Source organism: Chlorocebus sabaeus, chromosome 9 (assembly GCF_047675955.1).
Source record: "Chlorocebus sabaeus isolate Y175 chromosome 9, mChlSab1.0.hap1, whole genome shotgun sequence".
In the NCBI taxonomy this organism is placed as follows: domain Eukaryota; kingdom Metazoa; phylum Chordata; class Mammalia; order Primates; family Cercopithecidae; genus Chlorocebus; species Chlorocebus sabaeus.
The window spans coordinates 98,133,868-98,155,208 of record NC_132912.1 but is presented as its reverse complement, the minus strand read 5'-3'; the positions used below and the strand labels follow the sequence as shown (position 1 = coordinate 98,155,208).

The 21,341-nt window shown below is 44.7% G+C and overlaps 1 protein-coding gene across 20 annotated transcripts in view; it reads left to right on the top strand.

The window, feature by feature from the left end:
* Nucleotides 1-21,341, top strand: part of SORBS1 (sorbin and SH3 domain containing 1) — a 251,288-nt gene that overhangs the window by 149,516 nt on the left and 80,431 nt on the right. For 16 of the 20 annotated variants that reach the window (XM_038009330.2, XM_073019193.1, XM_073019198.1 and 13 more), the window contains 4 exons: nt 715-859; nt 5,318-5,347; nt 12,290-12,462; nt 14,207-14,270. In XM_038009330.2, coding sequence (XP_037865258.1) covers nt 715-859; nt 5,318-5,347; nt 12,290-12,462; nt 14,207-14,270 — 412 coding nt within the window. Of the gene's footprint in view, nt 1-714; nt 860-5,317; nt 5,348-12,289; nt 12,463-14,206; nt 14,271-16,413; nt 16,489-16,815; nt 16,879-21,341 lie in introns of all 20 variants that reach the window. The other 4 variants (XM_073019203.1, XM_073019201.1, XM_073019206.1 and 1 more) reach the window with 2 other exon arrangements.

Below are 21,341 nucleotides of genomic sequence, written 5' to 3'. Positions count from 1 at the left end.
CTGGCATTATCCCCAATATGCAGCTTATAATTTTAGTATTAATAATTTTATTGGTATTTCTGGCAGAGACCTCAGGTTTTTAAAGTCAGGATTCTCACAAGTCTTAGGGATCTTTGTCACTTTAATATGAGAGTGAAAAAATGTCACAGTAGGATAGGATAATATCCAAATCTCAGAAGCAAACATCAGTAAAATTGCTCAGTGATGCTGATGCCAAGGGTAGCTTTCTGAAAAAACTGTTGCTCAACTCCTCCCTGTTCTTACTTGATGTCTTCTTGTCCTCACATTGTCTTACATTTCTCTGTACAGAGTACTAAACTTCCCTGATTTTTCCCAATTAAACCAGTTCTTGTTCTTGGATCGCATTTGGAATTGCATGGTTTTTGCATGTTATTCTCCTTGGATTTGAATTTGTTTTTTCAGTAACCGGATTGACCCACAACTGTTAGCAGGTGGACCTAATGAATGATGTTGCTGAGACTTGCAGTAACATTCACCTTCCCTCTCTCCTCCGCCCCATACTAATACCAACAAAGAGAATAAACATTCCAACTGAACCTTCTAACTGGAATTAATGATATGATGTGTCTCATTGATTGCATTTCTTTTTATAATTAAGATCATTGTAAAGCTTTAAATTTCTTCTTTTTAAAAAACATTAACACTAGCTTTTTATATTTACAGTTAGTTACATTGTTTGTTTGTTCGTTTCAGGATTCCAGTCCTCTACTAAATGAAGTTTCTTCTTCCCTTATTGGAACTGATTCCCAAGCCTTTCCACCAGTTAGCAAGCCTTCATCCGCCTATCCCTCCACAACGATTGTCAATCCGACTATTGTGCTCTTGCAGCACAATCGAGGTAAGAGAGGCTGGTGCCCCACTCCCAGCCCACTGGAATCAACATAGCTCTTCCATGATATCTGTCTGGGTCAAAAATTCTGTTATTTCACAGAAATTTTCACAAATCCCATTGTTTCCCAAGGTCATTTGCCCCAGTTTACTCACTCTCGTGGCCCATAAAATAAACCCCAGCAGATAGACAGAGGCCCCTGATTTGAGGTGATGGCAGGTGTCTGAATAAGTAAGCTGGGTTCGTTCCACTCCTTGGGTGTTCATGGTTGTCTTCTTCAAATCGTAACACCAAAAAAAGAAGAAAGGAAAAAGTTTGGTCTCTTGATGGTAATAGAAATTTAGCTTTGAAAATCTAGGTACAATAATACCTCTTTTAAGTAGTATCTTAAATGATTTAGTTTTTTGACATGATGAAATTTAGAGAGAGCAGAGTTTTTAGTATCAAATTTAGAAAAGAAAACATATTGTGTAGAAAATTTTGTGGAATGTAAAACATGTTTTTGTGCCTTGAAAACAGAGACTATTGAATTTTTCTTGACGACTCACTGGCCTTCATTCTTGCCAGCTGTTTGTCTCTGTACTATGTGGCTCTAGGCAGCCCTGCTTAGAGTTTTCGCGTTTGTTTTCTGTAGTGTCTCTGACTGCTTCCGGCTGGTTTTTCTGCTTCTCTGAAAAGCAGAGAAGCTTTGAGGTGGGGTGAAGCGGAAGTTCTTTGGGTATATGTTGACTCTTCTGCTTTTAAATTCCAGACGATGATTCTAAATCCCAAACTTTCCTTTTTGGAATTCCATACAGGAATAAATTTTCTCTTTACAAAAGTCCTTTGCAGCATGAAATGTAAGGTTCTCAAGCTGTTTCCTCGTGTAGAAAGGCTTGTTAGTCTGAATTTCCGATAACAGTGGAGGTTTAATTATTTTGTTCAGAGCTCACATCTTCCTTTTGACTCTGTGCTCTCTGACTTCATAGTTTTCCTCCACTCCTCCCCCCCTCCTCCTTCCTCTCTGCATTAATTTGAATGAGAATGGGACTGGAGTCTATTTTTAATTGTTTTCCATACTAAATAGAGTTTTTCTGTTTCCTGCTTCTAACTTGAAAAGCAGATGAATAAAACATTTTCTTTCACTTCAAATCTTTCACTAAAATCTTAAGGTTGTTTTAGTAGTTTGGTTATTTTTTCACTGTGTATGGCTCCTGTATTAATTTTCATGCATGAATCTGGGTTCTTGAAAAGAGAAAAAGGGCCCCAGCTCCCACACGGAACCATGCGGGAGCCCATTCTGCTTCAGCGGTGCCATGCCCCTTACTGGCAGTGGCTCTCCTTGCCCAGAAAGTGTCTGTAATGCGGGACAAAGTGAAATTTTGTTTCTCTGAACTTCCTTGTGACTCATATTTAAAAAAAAAAAATGCAGTCAAACAGAATTAAGTTAGTTCCCAGAAGGACAGGCAGTTTCTTTAAAAATGGGATTTATTCTCAAGGCAACTTGGTTTTTGGGAAATGCCAAGTGTAATGTCAGCTGCTTCTGCCAAGTCCCTCTGATGGCACCTAGTGAGACATCTTTGGGCACAGAAATGCCTGTAGTTCCTTTTTGTTTCTTCCTTGAATAGATGGATACCTTTTATTTACCCAAATGCCTTTGGTTCTTGCCTTTCTCTTTTGTCCAAGTCCTGCCCTTGGGTTTGAAAATCAGAACTGTGCAGCCTGAGACACGCATCCTTCAGAAAAGGATACAAGTAATGGCATTCTTTTTTTGGAATTAAATGATAGATTTCCATAAAGAGCAAAACCATATGTTCACTAAGCAGGTAGGGCAGGAAGAGTCGAGAAGAATAGAAGAGCCTCACTGGCCCAGCCCCGTATTACTAATCATAAATGGGGTTTAGGTCAAGTGTTTTTGGCATTGCTTTGGAATTTGCCTAACCTGGCAGCTCTACTTTGCTTCATAAACAGTACCCATAAAAATAATTTCTTAACTATTGCAAAGTCTCCTGAGGGAATAACTTTACTCCACTTCTGGAATTCTAGTTTTGTCATCCTAAAAAATGCCTCCCTCCCCGCCCTTTTTTTTTTGCCTAGACTGTCCCAGGGCATAGTGTGGCAATAATCCTGTCTCTCCCGGACAGCTTCCCCCTGCTGGAAACAGGGGCACTGAGCCTCTGGCCTGGCGCTCATGGTTGTGAACAACACAGCCCTTTCCCCCTCTTTCCTGAGTTTTCACACCGCATGGGTTTGAAGGCGAGTCACTTACCATCTGTCTGGGAGGGAGGCTTTGAATCGGAAAGCTGTCAGGATGAAAAGAGGTGCGTGGGTCCCCTTGCTTTAGGGCTTCTCCGTCTATGTGCATCGGATCCTGAGAGTCTTGTTAACCTGCAGGTTCAACCTCGAGAGGTTTGGGGTGGAGGAGACGAGATTCTACGTTTTCAGCGAGCTTGCTGGGCATGCCAGTGCCACTGGCCCACAAACCACTTTAAGAACTAGAGCTCAGAGGTTCCCAGACTTATGGATACATGAAGCAGTCTAGGGATCACCCTAGGGCTTTTCGTTCTAATGCTTTAAAATAACACCAGTAGAAAGTGGCTGCTGTTTTCTGTGTTGCATGTCATCCTATGAAAGAAAGGCCATTTCACACCTCAAAACTGGAGACAACATAGTCTTTTTTGTGTGTTTTTTGAGACAAGGTCTCACTCTGTTGTTGAGGCTAGAGTGTAGTGGTGCAGTCATGGCTCACTGCATCCTCAACCTCCCAGGTTCAGGTGATTCTCCCATCTCAGCCTCTCGATGCCAGTAGCTGGGACTACAGGCGTGTGCCACCACACCTGGCTAATTTTAAAATATTTTTTGTAGAGACGGGGTTTTACCATGTTGCCTAGGCTAGTCCTGAACCCCTGGGCTCAAGGGATCTGCCTGCCTCAGCCTCCCAAATTGCTGGGATTACAGGCATGAGCCACCGTGCCTGGCCAACATGGTCTTTTTCATTCATTCATTTATTTTTTTTTTTTTTTGAGACAAGGTCTTTCTCTGTCACCCAGGCTGGAGTTCAGTGGCACGATCTTGGCTCACTGCAACTTCTGCCTCCCAGGTTCAAGTAATTCTTGTGCCTCAGCCTCTGGAGTAGCTGGGATTACAGGTGTGTGCCACCACACCTGGCTAATTTTTATATTTTTTAGTAGAAATGGGGTTTCACTGTGTTAGTAACATGGTCTTTTAAGTGGAGTACATTCACTTCTGCCAGCTGGAGCTCAGCAGCCTTCAGAATAGTGTGTGGGAACCATAGGTCCCCTTAGTACCAATAGGGCCCTTTGACATAACCAAGGAAACTGAGGCCAAGAGATTTATTGGATTGGCCATTGTCATCTGAAAGTTGCTGGCAGAGCTGAGGCCAGAGCTGCACTGGGCTTCTGCATATTCAGCCAGTACGAACCTCGTCCACATGGCAGAGGTGGCCAGGCACCGCTTCCCAGGCTGTGAGCTCCTGGGCTGTCCGCTGTTTACTTCTGCTTCACACTGATTGTAGCAGGAGGGTGGGAATGCAGCCAAGCGGAATGGTGACAGTCCCCGCGGGTTGGCAAGCATTCTATTTTTATCTATGTGGCTGCTTTATATTTAGCAGCTGTGGAAGGTAAAGGTCATTTTTGTGCTGTCATCTCATAGCACGTACACATAGGACTCCACAAAGGAGATAGTGGCTTACCTTCCATGTGAGTGCCCAGGATGGCAAGAAACCAATAGCCCTTCAATGCCAAGGACCAGCAAGGTCTTGATGACTAGAATTGGAATGAACTATGGACTAGGAGTCAGGGACCTAGGTTCTAGATCCAGCTGATTTTCAGTGTTCTCTTGGGCGATTTGTGCCCCTTATCTGAAGTTTCTTGGCCATTGCTGATTTTTTAAGGACTTCTCTTGTACTCTGGACAAGCCAGATTACTATCGTGACTAAGGCTAGGCCTTCGTTTCCTCCTCTGTACAATGGGAAAGAATAATCGTACCCAACTACTAGAGTTGTTGCAAAGTTTACAAGTGTTATTTGTAAAAGCCCTAAAACAGCGTCTGGCATTTAGCAAGCTCTCAGGAGATAGTCACTGACATGGTTGTGTTTATAATTACATTTCCCTCAAAAAGTACGAAGACTGGGGTCATATAAGGTCTTGCTCACTTGAAGTTGGAGGGTTGGGTGGATTCCCTTCTATTATGGAATCCACTTGAAATATGTAAACAACTAGAAAATTGTGGCAGTCCCCTGAATCCTGGTGCAGATCTGGAAGCGGGGCGGGCTGGGAGACACCACACTGGCATAATGGGAGCCACACTAATACCCCAGCAGTCAGCTGACTGCATGCACATTGTACCATCTAAGTCCAGAGGACAGTGAGGACTCAGGGTTGAGATCCTAACAAGTTATGCCAGGGCTTCTTGGTCTTACTATGTGCTGTATAAATCTTACTTACACTGTGTGTTCTTTTATCACAGAACAGCAAAAACGACTCAGTAGCCTTTCAGGTAGGTGAGAAATATTTATTTATGTGTTAACCCCATTCCTGTTGAAATCGTCTTCCGGTCACCGCCCGATGTTCAATCAGCAATATCTTCCGAGATCCTCTGATGTCTTGGGAGACTCTTTGTTGATGGACTACCAAGATGATGAAAATAGGCATAGTTCCTGCCTCCCTGGAGCTTGCAGGGTGGTGGACAGACCAGACCAGTGAGCCACACTAATAAACATGTCCCATGGAACTGTGATAAGAGCCTTGATGGGTAAGAACAGGATGTTCTGGGTTAAAAAGAACCAGGAGTCCAGCTTTAGATGCAGTGTTCATGGCAGGCCTCTCTGAAGAGGTCATCTTTCTGCTGCTTCTGTCTCCCTTCTGGGATGTGAGGAGTCAGGGGTTAGGAGATGTGGGCAAGTTCTCTCCTTTTTGGGTGGCAAGCCCAAATGCCAGAGATGCCCATGGGGTGGTGGGTCCAGGTGAGAACCTTTAGACCAGCAGTGCCCAGAAGACAGTGTGAGAAAACTGCTTCTTGAACTTGATCTGGCATACAGAAATTCCTGGAGAGCTTGTCAAAACTCAGATTCCTGGGCCATCCCCCTAGAGATTTGGATTTAATGGGTATGGGTAAGAATTTGCATTTCTTTTTCTTTCCTTTCCTTTTCTTTTCTTTCTTTCTTTTTTTTTTTTTTTTGTAGATACAGGGTCTTGCTCTGTCACCCAGGCTGTAGTGCAGTGGCATAGTCATAGTTTACTGCAGTCTTGAACTCCTGGGCTCATGTGATCCTCCTACCTCAGCCTCCTGAGTAGCTGGGACTACAGGTGTGCTCCACCATGCCAAGCTAGTTTTTTTAAAGTTTCTTTTTTTTTAGTAGAGCTAGAGTCTCACTATGTTGCCAAGGCTGGTCTCAAATCCTGACCTCAAGCAATCCTCCCCTCTCAGCCTCCTAAAGTTCTGGGATTACAGGCACCAGCTACTGTGCCTGGCCAAGAGAATGTGCATTTCTGCCCAGCTCCCTGGTGATGCCAGTGCTGCCCTCTGTGCTGACCACACTTGAGTGTGGCAGGTGGCAAGAGTCGACGGTGGGGAGTGACTGCAAATATAATCAGACATATACAAATATAATTAGCTCACCCCTGATAAAGTGTGGAGGATTGGGACCATGTCTGAGCGGGGAGGGAACCCAGGAAGGGGAATGTGTAGCTATTTCCTTGTGGCTTCCTGTAGCCGTTCTGCTTTGAATCCTGGGTCTGGTGCTGCCTCAGGCAGGTTATCTAATGTCTCTGGGCTTCCATTTTCTTACTGTCAAGTGAGGAAAGCAGCAGTGCCTCCCAGGTTGTATGACGATCAAATGAGATTCTGCTCATTAACAGCTCAGCCCTGAGCTGCTGCTTCACAGATACGTGGCTTAATAGGTGTGCGTTCCTGTTACCAGGCGGCGCTCTGTGGGTTCACTTACCCTTGTATTCAGGGCCTCCTTTGTATCCTGCACTGTCCCGGACTCTGAGGCTACATCGGGGAACTGTGCTGCCCTTGAGCTGCTAATAGTGTGGTGTAACTTTTCTTTGTTAATGGACTCTTCGAGAGAAACTATTGAAGGGAATAGATTGATTCTCAAAAAAATAAAAAAAAATTAAAAAAAAACCACACACGTGTAAACATGTACACATGATTTCTATGGATTTGCACATACTTATGAACTTCAGGGTTAAGAATCCCTGATTGGTAGATAACAAAAGCCACTGTTTTCTGAACAGCTGCTACATGATTCCTTTGCAACTTCATGCCACTGCTGTTCTGTGATTGGTGGCCAGCCTGGATGGGGAGGACATGGGGTTCTCACACCTCGCAGCCTTATCAGGACTTGGCTGTGAGACCAAGACAGTCTGTGGTTGACCTCAAGGTGTCCTTGGCTGCCCCTCCTCCAGCTGCCACTCTCCAGCCCACTTCATTCCTTGGTCCCAGGCAAGGTGCTAAGAGTGGTGGCTCTGAAAAAAAAAAAAAAAGGTGGCTCCTGTGGGCTCCTTCCTGTTGGTGGGAATTTGAAAGAAGGGTAGAACAGCTGAAAAAGGCCTCCAGCCACACATTGGGAGATACAGAGTTTGGTCCTAGCTCCTTCTTCTTGGAGCTATGTTTCTGTGTGAGTGACTTCATTCCTCTAAGCCAGTTTCCTCATATGGGAAACAAGGGTGGTAATCCTTTGCTCAGCCTGGAGGAGGTGTTATTGTGATAGGAAGTGGGAGGATGTTTTGTGCATTGAGAAAAGACAGTAAAAATGCGAGGGTGGGCGGGACGCAGTGGCTCACGCCTGTAATCCCAGGACTTAGGGAGGCTGAGGCGGGTGGATCACGAGGTCAAGAGATGGAGACCATCCTAGCCAACGTGGTGAAACCCCATCTCTACTAAAAATACAAAAATTAGCCGGGTGTGGTGGTGTGCACCTGTAGTCCCAGCTACTCAGGAGGCTGAGGCAGGAGAATTGCTTGAACCTGGGAGGCAGAGGTTGCATTGAGCTGATATCGCGCCACTGCACCCCTGCCTGGTGACAGAGTGAGACTCTGTCTCAAAACAAAAAAAAGCCAGGGTGGCTCCACTGTGCTGGTAGCTCAGGCTTATTCCTTGGCTCTAAAACAAGCCTGATGCCATCGCTTTCCCTGAGTTTTGGGACAGATCCACTGATGATGTTTGAAAGAGTGGGGCCTAAAGTAGGTGGTCACTAAATATTAGTTTATGCTTTAAAAGAAGTAGTACTGCTGTGTTCAGGAGCTCCTGAAAGAGAGAGGGCCGGCTGGGTTGGCACTCTCTAGTCTCTTAGAGCAAGTAAGGCTTAGCCATCACCTGTGGGGATGGGTCTCCAGGACTGCCAGCCTCCCTCTCTGTAGCAGATTTTTGTTGAGCCTCCATGGGGCTTGATGTTCAGGGAGAGTCATCTGGGTATGAAGCCTACATGGTGTTCTCAGGTACCTCTCAGTCCCCTTGGGGAGACAGATGGGATAATAAGATAAGGGCTAGGAGAGAGAGGTTGGCATAAGGTGTAGAGAGGCCATGATTCTTCTGCAGAGAAGTATGAACATTGCTATAATCTTCAGTCATCAGCTCTCAGTGTGAAGAGAAGGGAGGCTATCCCATCTCCTACAAACGGAGGCCCCTTCTGAGGTTGTCAGTATTGTCATTTATTTAGTGGCCCAGAACCTTCCTTTTTAAAGCACAGTATAAAACTAGAAGGAGGCTAGATTTGCAGTGCCTCACACCTGTAATCCCAACATTTTGGGAGGCCAAGGTGGGCAGATTGGCTGAGCTCAGGAGTTTGAGACCAGCCTGGGCAACATGGTGAAATCCCGTCTCTATAAAAAAAAAATACAAAAAATTAGCTGGGGCCAGGTGCAGTGACTCATATGTGTAATCCCAACACTTCTGGAGGCAGAGGTGGGCAGTTAGGAGGCAGAGATGGGCAGATTCCTTGAGCCCAGGAGTTTGAGACCAGCCTGGGCAATATGGCAAAACCTCATCTCCACGAAAAAACACAAAATACTAGCCAGGTGTGGTGGTGCACACCTGTAGTCCCAGCTACTTGGGAGGCAAAGGTGGGAGGATCACCTGAGCTCAGGGAGGTTGAGGCTGCAGTGAGCCATGATCATGTCACTGCACTTCAGCCTGGGTAAGAGAACAAGACCCTGTGTAATTAGAAAAAAAAAAAAAGACTAGAAGGAAATGCCCCCAGGATGTCATGTGAAGGATCGGCATTTTCCTACTGAGAAAACAGCAAGCCCTCATTGTAATATGGATGGCAACGCCTGATCCTGTCACCTGCATGGTACAGTTAAGTCTCACTTTGGGTTTTCATGATATAAAGTGACACTTTTTCTTCAGGGACTCTCTGTATATTGAAATCCACTCAATGATGAGTCTCATGACCACAAGCTTCTCAAGTAAAATAATTCAGGGCTAAATTTTGTAGATCAAAAGGACTCTGACAGCTTTAGGAGAAATCCATGAACTATCAGCCTGATTTCTGCACTCAAATGTGGTTGTTGTTAGAGCCACCTGCCCTGACCCTGAGAATGGCATGTCTGTGATCCTCACCATGATCTTAAATCACCATGTAAGATTGAGCTTGAACTCAGCCTCTTTTCTGCTCACGTTCAACAGAAGGCCCTTCCAGGTGGGAGGAGAATGCTCAGCAGAGCCATATTAAGGGTAGACTCGGGTGACTTGAAATCCCTCTACGCTTCCAGGCTTCCTGCCAAATCCTTGGCCTCACGTTGGAATTTTCTGGGAGCATGAGAATTCATTCCATAAAGCCAATCTGGTCTTAACATCGTTTGACATTGACAGTGATAATGCCAGGGATCAGGCTTTCTGAAGCACTTACTAAGCTTAGAAATCATTTGGCTGTAGGCAGTCTCCCCATGGAGGAGACTGAAAGTTGTAAAACCTTAGCATGCTGAAGTCATTGTTTCCCCCACTTCTCCAGTGTCTCCTCCACTCACAGACATCTGACTTTCTCACAACTTTGCCTGTGTCCTCATGTTCTTCCTTTTCACCCAAGCGTAGTTCCCCCAGTCAGCAGTCTGCACCTTTTCCTTTTTCAAAGATGAGAACCTGTCCGCAGTCAATCAATAAGCAGGTTTTAACTGAGCACTTACTAATTGCCATAGCACGTCTTGATGCCCTTCATCCCTACCTCATGGGCCTCACTCTCACTGATAGGATTTTAGGCTCCCTTGGCCTAAACTTTTTTATTATTATTTATTTTTGAGACAAGAGTCTTGCTTTATTGCTGAGGCCGGAGTGTAGTGGCATGATCATGGGTTACTGCAGCTTCGAACTCCCAGGCTCAGGAGATCCTCCCAACTCAGCCTCCCAAGAGCTGGAACAACAGGCATGTGCCTGGCTAATTTTTTAATTTTTTGTAGTGATGGGGTCTCGCTATGTTACCCAGGTTGGTCTTGAACTCCTAGGTTCAAGGAATCCTCCTGCCTTAGCCTCCCAATGTGTTGAGAGGCATGAACCACGGTACCCAGCCGGCTTAAACCTTTTTGCCCCTAATCTTTTGAACTCTTGAATTACCATCTAGCACACTCCTTCCTCTGTGCTGAACTCCCCACTCACTCCCCCAACTTCCTGCTCATACCTTCAACCCTTTCCCTGCAATCTGGCACCCACCCCCACTGCCCTCCTGAAGTTGCTCCCTCAGAGTGTTCCTGTGACTTCTCTCTTGCCTAATCTAATGCCGCCTCCTCCTCTGCTTCAATTTCTGGGTGTTTTTTTTTTTTTTTTTTTTTTTTTTTGAGACATTTAACCACCCACTTCTTGGAGTTCTGTCTTTCCTGGTTCACTGGTACCTTGTGTACTTTCCTGGTTCGCCTCTTGTCCCTTGGATGACTTTGCATCCCTTTGGGGATTCTTTTGCCTTGCAGCTATAACTATGGTGTCCTTCCATGCATGACTTTAGCGCTTCACTCTGCCCTTGCTTCTGTCCCCCGCTGAGCTCTGCCATCTCCCTGGCATCAGCCATCACTTTTGGGCTGATGCCTCCAAAGTTGTACTCCTGTCAGGGTGTCTCACCTGGGCCCCTTCGTATTTCCTCTAGGGGTCTCTAGGGCATTCCTACTTGAGTATCTTGCTGTCTTCTCAGAGTTACCATGGTCCAAATGGAAGCAGCCATTTCTCCCTCCCTTTCCCAACCCAATTCTAACTTCTCCTTGAATTAGGCCAGGCTCCCAGACTTGAAACCTTGGTACTATCTTTGAAGGAGGCAAGACAGGATGTGGTTCAGAGAGGACTGCTAGAGTCAGGTGGACATTAGGCCACATCACAGCTTGGCCACGAGCTGGTTATGTGGCCCCAGGCAGGGTACTTTAACTTCTCTGTGTATTGATCCTTTAATTATTTAAAAAAAAAAAGGTGATAATAGTTTCTTCCTCATGGATCTTTGGGACGATAAAATGAGAGAATGTCTATGAAGAGTTTAGTGCATTGCTTGGCACATAATTAGCCCAGTAGTCCAGAGGCCCTCAAGTGTTTATTTAAGCTGTTCCTCTGGAGCACCCTTCCTTTCCTGTGGGCCTGGTTGGCTTCTCTATGAGAGTCAGGCCTTGTCACCCTTGCATTCTCATTGCTGGCTCACTTGGTTTTCTGCCCACTAGACTGTAAGCTCCCTGAGGCTAAGATTCTGGAATGCTCACCTTCATGTCCACAAGGCAGAGCACAATGTCTGCCCAATAAATAAATGTCAGAACTTGGAAGCCAGATTCTATTAAGTAATTTTATAATCTGTAGATCATATCTGGTTATCTTTATTAGTGTTCTATAACTTCCAATCTTGAACAAAAATAATCTATAATGTACACTTAGAAATGTACAGCTTCCTGAACACTTTGGCATAAGTTACCCTGATAACTCCTCTCGCCACATTGCTGTGAGTTTGCCAATAGAAGTATTATCCCTGTTTTTGGGTGGGAAAACTGAGGCACAGAAAAGTTAAGTGACTTCCTCAAGAGGAATCAAAAACTTTCAAGTAATGTTTAGCCCCCTCCTGTGGTTCTACCTGTTCCTGAATTTCTAGAACAGTCAGAACTACTCAGTTGACAGAGCACGACGTGCATACCTCTCTGCAAAGCTCTGATCACACTGTTGGCAAGCCTTTTTTTTTTTTTTTTAAGGACCAGATAATAAATATTTTAGACTTTGCAGGCCATATGGTTTCTGTCACAGCTACTCAGCTCAGCCATAGTAGTGCAAAAGCATCCATAGATAATATGTAAGGGAATCGGCATGGTTATATTCCAGTAAAACCAGCCCATAGGCCAAAGTTTGCTGAGCCCTGCTCTAAGCAGAACTAATTCCAGTTGAGAATTAGCAGATACACTTCCCCCTAGCTAGCCTGTTCAGGAGTGTTTTGCTTTGCCACTACCAAAAGAGCTTCAGCTAACAATTGCTTTTCATTTCCAGATCCTGTCTCAGAAAGAAGAGTGGGAGAGCAGGACTCAGCACCAACCCAGGAAAAACCCACCTCACCTGGCAGGGCTGCTGAAAAAAGAGCAAAGGATGACAGTAGGCGGGTGGTGAAGAGCGCTCAGGACCTAAGCGATGTTTCCATGGATGAAGTGGGCATCCCCCTCCGGGTACACTTAGAGGTCCTTCTTAGGCTTCATCTTAAGCTGTGACAAGTGTACACCCTGAGTACATGTGAACCCCATCACACCATCATCTCTATAAGCCCCATGAGTGCCTGAGCCCCCAGGAGCTGTGCTCCAGACTTGGTGTACAACAGCTTTTCCCAAAGTGGGTGTTGGATGTTATAAGTCCTATGAATAAAGCATTTCGTGGTCAAGTAAATGTGAGGAAAAGCTGAGTGGGACCAAGTCAGAGAGATTTCTCTGCTATAGAACTTTTCAGAGGCTTTGAGTATGTAAGTGTTCTAGGGACAATGTTATGGGCAGTCTTCCTTCATTATTGTTCTGTGTGATGCATGTTAAGAAATTCCTGGTCTAGGGTTAGACAATCCTGGGGAGAGTGGGAGGCCCAAGGTCCCTATTGACAGGTTCAGGAAGAAGATCTCCCTGGATGGGAGATCACGTGTCATCCCTAGTGAGTAGGGAACACTAAGGGAACCTCAGAATGGATTCCACCAGCCAAGCCTCCAGGACAGAGCAGGTCTTGTGGCATCCCTGACCCAGCTCTCCCCAGCAACACAGGCCTGCCAGTCCTGCAGGCCCTAAGGAATTCCAGGGAACAGGCTCCGATGGGCAAGAAACATTTAACCTAAAGCTGGGCAACTTTTGGAACTGGATTCGGGTGAATTCCGTTCTTTTCCGTGTGTCTATCAGACCATTGCCTGCAATATGTTCCACTGTGAATTCCATTTAACAAATGTGTCCTTTTGGAGGAGGCCAATTGAAACCACAGTGGGCTAAGCCTCAAAATAACTCTTCTCTGGTCCTAAGCAGTAATATAGAAGGAGAGTTCTTCCTAAGAGAAATCACAGCTACCATTTGCTGAGTACATTATCTCATTTAAGCACCACTCACCCAAGTAAGTAATGGATACTAATATCATTTCCATCTTATAGATGAGGAAACAGAGACTCAGAGGGATTTGTTACTCATCCAAGATTACACAGCTTGTGGGTGACAGAATGGTCTGTCTGACTCCCAAACCCTTACCCCCTAATCATCGTGTTGGATGGCCCTTCCACTCACCTTCTCATCAGCTCTGTGACTTTGGGCAGTTTGCTTTGTCATTCTGTATCTCATTTTCTCTTCTGTAAAGTGGGAGTGAAAATATCTAGCCACCTGTCTGTCACCTTCCTTGTTTTATTTTTATCTTAAAAAAAAAAAAAACAAAAAAACCCAGCCATTCCAACTTTGTGGTTAGGGTGAAAACTCTGGCAGTGGATGCTGTAATGAGTTATGTTTTAATGTATGCATTCTAAATCTGGCCCTATGCAAGGTGACTCGGATAAGTTGCTATTGAATAATCTAGAATGGGTGGGGGCACAGCATGATGAGCAAATATCCTTTGTCTCTTATATTTCTAGGAGACTTTCCTTCAGTTTAGCACAGTCTATATACAGAGAGATTCTCTCTAAAAATGAAATTTAAAAAATTTAAAAATGGATACCTTTCAAGTGTATCCTCATCCACTGTTTTCACACTCTGTATCCTTTCAGTCAAATATTACTCTGTAGATTGAGGTTTGGGATGCTTGGTTTTCTCTTTCTAAAAAGTTTTGCCTTTTTAAAAAAGATAAATGTGGCTGAGTTTTGAATTCAGATATCATTACTTTCCATTTTGATTTTGAAATCATAGGTCTGAAATGTGTCAAGATATTCATTTACTTTTTCTCTTTGCCTTTATTTTTCTACAGAACACTGAGAGATCAAAAGACTGGTACAAGACTATGTTTAAACAGATCCACAAACTAAACAGAGGTACTGATTTTCATTTGTAGAAGCTGTGCTGTGCTGTGTGCCAATACACTGTTTTGTGGGCCTGAACTCACTTTGCTAGGATGCCAGAAGACTGGGTCCTGCAGTTGGACCTCATTAGGTACTGGTCTGCCTGAGCCCAGCCATGTACCTTCAGAGCATAGGGAGGAAGCACTTGTGTGCCTGCCTCAGAGCTGGAATTTGAGATCTGCTCTCAAATCCTCCCTCCCAGATGTGGAGTGCAGCAGACTGAGCTCAGCACTGTGCCTGTGCTCCAGCATCTGTCTGCCTGGGATGTGAGCAGCTCCATCTCCCACCTGCTTCCAGCTTTAGGTACATCTCCCTGTGTCAGCCCATGACTGCCTTGTGGGCGGAGTGAGTTGAGAACGCACCAAACTGGGAATTAAGAACACTGTTCTCTGGCCGGGCGCGGTGGCTCACGCTTGTAATCCCAGCACTTTCGGAGGCTGAGGCGGGTGGATCACCTGAGGCTGGGAGTTCGAGACCAGTCTGACCAACATGGAGAAACCCTATCTCTACTAAAAATACAAAATTAGCCAGGCGTGGTGGCGCATGCCTGTAATCCCAGTTACTTGGAGACTGAGGCAGGAGAATCACTTGAACCCAGGAGGCGGAGGTTGTGGTGAGCCAAGATTGCGCCATTGCACTCCAGCCTAGGCAACAAGAGTGAAACTGTCTCAAAAAAAAAAAAAAATGTTCTCCCCTGGATTGAGTCCCCCAAGCCCTCAGGTAACCTTGGACCAATCATGTACCTTTCTGTGTTTGTTCTGCTTCCCGTCCTCCAGAGGATGTCATAGGGTCTAAAGGAGAACACATTTGGCCTTATGAGGTAGAATTTATAGTACGCCTCTCAGGCTGTGCTAATATGAACAACAATCTTCCCCAGCTGAGAGCCAGCCCTTGGCAGGTAGCCCTGAGAGTCAGTCAGGAGCTGACACACCAGAGCCCGCTCAAGCTGAAAGAGCAGCACTTCCAAATCAGATGCCGGCTGGGCTATCAGCAGGTGACCCAGCATGGAGAATCGCAGGCCAGTGCTTGGGCAGGACGTGACCCTACCGGCTCCCATCGCTGCCTGTGCCGCCAGTCAGCTGATAGGCAGGATGTACCTGCACCATGGGAAGGGTACCACTCCTCCCACGGGCAAAGCATCCTGCCCTTCCCCTTACCCAAATCCAGTCTGGCTACCTGGCATGGATGACACATGAAGGCAAAGAGAAAGTGTTCTGGTCAGTGTTCCCACCTAAGCCCAGTCTGTCTGATGAGCTGCAGATGCCAGCTAACATCACTGTTAATTAACTCCCTCTGGGTTCAAAGTGAACCTGGGTGTGCCCCTGTTCAAACTATTTCTCAGTATCGAAGTGCTCCAAGTATTGAGGCGTTTAGCATTTCCAAGTCAAGAGTAAATCCACTGTGGTTGGGTGGATGAGCGTGGTCACAGTGGTGAAACTAAATGCTTGGATTTCTGTGATCAGGTGGGGTCATCTCCACTCATCACTTCCTGAAGTCACTGCCCATTTCCTCTTGCAATCTGTGACTCTATCACCTTTAGACCCTGCTTTGGAAGTCTAATTGCAGAGACATGAATGCATGTAAATGTGCAAAATATGTAATTTTGCCCCACAGGCAGCTTTGGTCTTCTCATGTTATAGTTCTTAATCTAAATTGTAGGTGCTAAACAAAACTACGTGCCTTAATGGTAGGCAGAGGTATTTGAAAAATTAATGATCTACTTGTTTGCCGAATGTCCACAACACAAGCTTTGATTTTAAAAAACGTTTTAGGATAGCTTGTTTATTACATACTATTTATTATCATACTTAATATTTCTTGCCTATCAAAAGTAAGAACCTGAAGCTTTATGTTAAATGTTTCTTGCCCATTGGAGCCTGTTCATGGGAATTCTTTGTACAAGAAGAGTAATGGTATTGTCTCTTTCAATGTGTCTTGGTAATTCAGGCAAAAGGACTGGATTTTTAAAAGCAGTTTGAATTTCTTTCATATCACTAGTGAAGCTTAGTATGTTCCAGAATTCAAGGAGCCTAACTTGTATGTGGATTCCTACTCGTTTATTCTCTCCATTTGTATCTTCCTCTATTCTCTCTCCCAAACCTGCTCCTCTGCCTAGACACTCCTGAAGAAAACCCTTATTTCCCTACGTACAAATTCCCTGAACTTCCTGAAATCCAGCAAACTTCTGAAGGTACCATAAACTTAGACAGCATATCTGTTGTCCAAGCTTTAAATTAATTCTTATAGTTCCATTGTAGGCATAAGATTTGGGCTTTTAGATTTTGTTTTCATAGTCGTTTTTGGCTGGTGAAAATTTTATTTCACTCATTTGCATGATGTGCTATGTTAAAATAACTAAATCCTTCCTAATTCATTAATCTGTTTTTAAGTGTGATGCCCGTGTGCTTTAATAACACTAAAATAGGTAATCAGTCATTCAAAAGAGTCAATTGGGATTTGTCACTTCCTCTACTTCCTGGTGGATAGTTTCAAAATCCACTGCTTTTCTCTGCTACAGAGGACAATCCTTACACTCCCACCTACCAGTTTCCTGCATCTACTCCTAGTCCTAAGTCTGAAGGTAATTAAAGGAAAATTGTGTGCCTCTCTTTGTACTGGTGCTGCTACTTTCTTTTTTACCTTGGGGTTTTTCCTGGTGGCTAAGGGCTGCTTCTCAGTCATTTGCTTCCCTCTAACCTTGTGTTTTGTGGTGTTGTCTCACTCCTTGCTGACTGTATCACCGGTGTCTATCCAGATGGTATTTTCGTCCTATTCCCGTAGGGTTTACATGATTAACAGGGTAGCCAGTGTTGGCTTAGTTATAATGCTTTGAACGTGTGGGGCTCTGGTAAAAGCTGCCTTTATCCAGCTACCCACGGCTTTGTACCTGAGGTGGTCACCTGATGCTGGTGGTTGAGCAGTGACTCAGGGAAGCTGAGTCATTATAGTGGGTGGGCAGGAGGTAGATCGGCAACCATCAACAGGAAAATTACCCGGTTCTCATGCCTGCAACTAACTCCTTGCTGGGGCCCTCTTTTCCTGGGCCCTCAGGGTATGTCTCTTTGGTAGGGAATTCCTAAAGAGGTATCCAGGTATAAGATTCAGTCATAGTGGGAGATGACATTTCTTGAAAATAAGGGTTTTAGCTAAGCTGGAAAACATTTTATGAAAGAGCTGGATGGGAATTTGTACCTGCTGGAGAAGACAGCCACATTTGTGTCTAAGAAATATTATTTTGGGGACAAAAAGTCTAAGTGTCAAGGAAGTTTCTAAAAGGTGAGTTAGGGGCAATATCTTAAGAATTATCCTGATAGCAGGGATTATCTGATCTTTGGATGAGTAACCCAGAACAGGGTGAATAGATATGGTATGGAGGAGGAAGTTTTGTTAAATACTGTTCTAGGATGAGACGTTGAGTGCTCTGAACTTCATTCATTCAAGTAGTATTGAATACTTGCTGTGTGCCAGGCGCTGTCGTTGGAAGTAATGCCATGAATAGGACAGGTACCCTGTCCTCAGAAGTTCCCATCTGGCAGAGAGTTCAGCAAGGCCACTTCAGCTTACTGTGTCCAGTGTGGGGGCAGTTGTGACAGCATGTGTCCAGAATGCCACAGAAAACCTTGCCGGCACACAGTGGGTCCTCAGTAATACCTGGAAACACTGATGAGTGAAGGCTTTGGACTATGGAGCCAGAGTTCTTTCTTAGGGATGAATGCTGGTGCCACAATCTTGATACTTCTGTGCTCTAATCAGCTCAGCAGACCATCCCTCTCAGCCCTTCTCATCATTGGTAAAGTTATTCATTTGATCATTCACCAAACTCTTATTGATCAGTCATATATGAGATGACACACTGGGATGTGTTGGATACAGTTAAAATACCGTAGTCCATTTTTGGTCTCTCATGTGCCCCAGTAATTGGTTTCCAACCATTTCATGCCTGGGGCCTATTTTGAATGAAAAGAAAGGTCTACCAAATAAACCCAGACTTGCAGAACTAAAAACTGATAATTTAATTCTGATCAGTGACTTCCTCAAGGCCAAGAAGAGTCTCTTTGGTGTAGAGAGCGCAGTCTTTCTGTCTCACGGTACTGATGACCACACACAAGCATTGGTGAAAAAACAACTGACCGAGTTGAGTTAGGGAGTTTTTTCAGAATAATTTTGACTAGTTGCAATTTTTGATTTGTGCTTCATTTGGACTTGTGAACCCAGCCAAACTCGTAAGATAAGAGTTTCATTTAAGGCAAAAAGCACAGAGCATGCAGAAGGCACAGTATCCCACGGACACAGGCAAAGGAAGGCCCACTTGAAGAAATCCTGTGGAGGGGAACAGTGGCTCCCATTGGACTAGAAGACTGCCTTAGGCCTGTCACAGGCAGCACCCACAGCTTCCACAGTCAGCTTGGCTGTTGGTCCAAAGACAAGGTTTCATGGCTGCACAGCCAGAGCTCCCGTGTCATCAGCCACCACACCTAGCAACCGCTGCTGACGATCATGTCTGATTTTTGGCATGCATCGAGTCCAGCATATGAAGGAACTGGATTTCTTTTGCATAGAGGCATAAACAGTAAGGGATGTCATGATAACTTGTCACATATAATTTAGAAGCAAACCTTACTACTTTTTAATTTTCAGAGACCGAAAGGAAGAAATAGTCTTAAAAAATAAAAAGGAAAAAATTAGATTGGACATACAAAAATTAATAGCAAAGATGATTAGACTTTAACACAAGTTTCTAAAAAGACATCCTCCCTGGAGATCTTTTAAAAATAGGGTAAATTCCATCTCACGCCCCCACTCCTGCCTAGATGACATATCCAGGCATAGATCACTGATGTGTTCAATTAGATCAAGGCTTCTTTCAAGTGAAGGAAACATTTGAGCTAGATCATTTTAAATAATCACAGGGTTTTGGTCTTGAGGGTTTTTTTTTTTTTTTTTTTTTTTAAAAAACCATTTCAAGAGAGTCTCTGGATTTCTTAATCCTTGATTTGTGGTTTTCATGTTGTCTGTGAGCTCCGGCAGGGCCTCATCAGCTCTGTCCGTGGTGCTGCTCCAGCCCCGTGCTCCTCAGTAGGTGGCCCTGCGCTCTGTGCACATCCTTCTTAATATAGGAAAGATGTATGCCTTTCAAAGAAAGCCATTCAAGACAGATTGGCACCGAGTGGAGGCTCTACCCGTGGATGTTAATGTGCATTAAGAAACAACGTTATTGAGAAATCTGAGCCATCATTCCAGAGTGTCTCTCCTGGGGAGAAGTTTGTTTTTACTGCTGGGTTTTTTTTTTGTTTGGTTGGTTTTAATTCAGAATTTGGAACTAGAATTATTTATGATAGACCTATCAAAGCCTAGCCTAAGGGCTGCCTTCCCTGTCTAAATTCTAGTTGTTTATACGGTATAAAACAGACATTTCTGAAGATCTCGAAGCTGATTCTCCTCAGTAGTAAGCGACTGTGTGAAAGTTTGTTTATGCTGGCTTAGCAACCTTCTTTTTTCCCCCAGCTACAGTGAAAAAGCAAACTTCTGGCCAGACTTTTAGACTATAAATAGAGTTATCATGTCTCAGTCAATGAGGGTTAAACTGTTCTTTTTTAAAAAAGAAAACTTTGTAAATTCCAAGAAGGGGCAGTCACTTTTAGTCATTTTGTAATCTTGGAGACTGTTGTCTGTGGGATGGAAGAGATGTTAGCAGAAGGCAGAGGGGCAAACTGTGCAGAAACAGCTTCAGAAATGCAGCCCCCACCTTCTCCCCTGCTGCTTTAAAGAACAGCAGTGTGGTGGCCAACATCTCAGCAGCCCAGAGTGGCAATCCTATTAATAATAATAGTCTTATAATGACATCATCACCACCTCAGTGACTATGTGGCTGTCATTAATTGAGCTCTTGCCACATACAAGGTTCTCTGCTGAATAGATCACTATTATTATCTCATTTTCATTCTCCCAGCAGCCCCATGAAGTAACTCTTCATTTTATCAGTGAGGAGTATTAGGCTCAGAGAGATTAAGTAATATATGCAAGATTACACAGTAAGTAGCAGAACCAGGATTCAAACCTAGGTGTTTGGGGCTCCATAAACATAGGCTTTTACTCACGCTGCTATACTGTCCTGCGGATTCCTTTCCCCCTCCTGACTCTGTGTTCTTGGTTGTCCTCTTCTTGCCCAGAGGCTGTCTGGTACCCGACTCCAGGCATTCAGCTTCCCCTGAGTCAGTCCTGCCTCAGTCTGCTAAGCCAGTACCTCCCAGATGGTGCCTGGGAATTTATAAATAGGGACCAGGCACAGTGGCTCATGCCTGTAATCTCAGCACTTTGGGAGGCCGAGGTGGGCAGATCACCTGAGGTCAGGAGTTCGAGACCAGTCTGGCCAACATAGTGAAACCCTGTCTTTACTAAAAATACAAAAAAAAAAAATTAGCCAGTGGGTGTGGTGGCAGGCGCCTGTAATCCCAGCTACTTGGGAGGCTGAGGCAAGAGAATCACTTGAATCTGGGATGCAGAGGTTGCAGTGAGCCAAGATTGCACTACTGCACTCCACCATGGGTGACAGAGTGAGTCTCTGTCTCAAAAAAAAAAAAAAAGAATATATAGTTAGGAAAACTCCCCAAGTGATTGACAGACAGGATTGAGAACCACGGGGATGGGGAAATACTAGTCTTTCCCAGCCCCCAAAAAGAGGTGAAGAAAATTGGCCAGATGCAATTTTGGGAATATGGATATAGGATGAGAATGGAGAATGCAGATTTTAAAGAATTAGCGCCCCCTACTCTGAACATGCCCAAATGATGTTGGCTCACTTGGCACATTTGATGTCAAGAAGAGGGAAAATATTTTCAAATAATGGCTCAGAATTTGCAGCAAAACCAAATAACTGGTATGGTACTTCATGGTCCATGGCCTCTCCTGACTTTCCATGGCCTGTGAGGACCTGCTGGACCATGTCAGCAAGAAGGTGAGTCCAGGTGAAGCCCCAGAGACCAGCTTTTTTCCTGTGCTTTCGGATGCCTCTTCTACCACTTCAGGCTGGTGGTGGCCACTGCC